Source organism: Lottia gigantea, assembly GCF_000327385.1.
Source record: "Lottia gigantea unplaced genomic scaffold LOTGIsca_684, whole genome shotgun sequence".
In the NCBI taxonomy this organism is placed as follows: domain Eukaryota; kingdom Metazoa; phylum Mollusca; class Gastropoda; family Lottiidae; genus Lottia; species Lottia gigantea.
The window spans coordinates 1,156-2,625 of NW_008710329.1; the positions used below are offsets into that span (position 1 = coordinate 1,156).

Genomic DNA, 1,470 nt, shown 5'->3' on the forward strand with positions numbered 1-1,470 from the left:
TTTCACATATATAAACTTGGCATAGGATTACTGTTATTAGATGATTTGAGTATAATATCAATAACATTTCAACAATATAATAAACTTGGTATAGGATTACTGTTATTAGATGATTTGAGTATAACATCAATAACATTTCAACGATATAATAAACTTGGTATAGTATTACTGTTATTAGATGATTTGAGTATAATATCAATAACATTTCAACAATATAATAAACTTGGTATAGGATTACTGTTATTAGATGATTTGAGTATAATATCAATAACATTTCAACAATATAATAAACTTGGCATAGGATTACTGTTATTAGATGATTTGAGTATAATATCAATAACATTTCAACAATATAATAAACTTGGTATAGGATTACTGTTATTAGATGATTTGAGTATAACATCAATAACATTTCAACAATATAATAAACTTGGTATAGGATTACTGTTATTAGATGATTTGAGTATAATATCAATAACATTTCAACAATATAATAAACTTGGTATAGGATTACTGTTATTAGATGATTTGAGTATAATATCAATACCATTTCAACAATATAATAAACTTGGCATAGGATTACTGTTATTAGATGATTTGAGTATAACATCAATAACATTTCAACAATATAATAAACTTGGCATAGGATTACTGTTATTAGATGATTTGAGTATAATATCAATAACATTTCAACAATATAATAAACTTGGCATAGGATTACTGTTATTAGATGATTTGAGTATAACATCAATAACATTTCAACAATATAATAAACTTGGTATAGGATTACTGTTATTAGATGATTTGAGTATAACATCAATAACATTTCAACAATATAATAAACTTGGTATAAGATTACTGTTATTAGATGATTTGAGTATAATATCAATAACATTTCAACAATATAATAAACTTGGTATAGGATTACTGTTATTAGATGATTTGAGTATAATATCAATAACATTTCAACAATATAATAAACTTGGTATAGGATTACTGTTATTAGATGATTTGAGTATAATATCAATAACATTTCAACAATATAATAAACTTGGCATAGGATTACTGTTATTAGATGATTTGAGTATAACATCAATAACATTTCAACAATATAATAAACTTGGTATAGGATTACTGTTATTAGATGATTTGAGTATAACATCAATAACATTTCAACAATATAACAAACTTGGCATAGGATTACTGTTATTAGATGATTTGAGTATAATATCAATAACATTTCAACAATATAATAAACTTGGTATAGGATTACTGTTATTAGATGATTTGAGTATAATATCAATAACATTTCAACAATATAATAAACTTGGTATAAGATTACTGTTATTAGATGATTTGAGTATAATATCAATAACATTTCAACAATATAATAAACTTGGTATAGGATTACTGTTATTAGATGATTTGAGTATAATATCAATAACATTTCAACAATATAATAAACTTGGT

At 22.7% G+C, this 1,470-nt stretch overlaps 1 protein-coding gene across 1 annotated transcript in view; it reads left to right on the top strand.

Moving 5' to 3' along the window:
• Positions 1-94: 94 nt before the first annotated feature.
• Positions 95-1,470, top strand: part of LOTGIDRAFT_176051 (hypothetical protein) — a gene marked incomplete at both ends in the record, with an annotated part of 5,893 nt that continues 4,517 nt past the window's right edge. The window contains one exon of the mRNA XM_009065201.1: positions 95-1,468. Coding sequence (XP_009063449.1) covers positions 95-1,468 — 1,374 coding nt within the window. The remainder of the gene's footprint in view (positions 1,469-1,470) is intronic.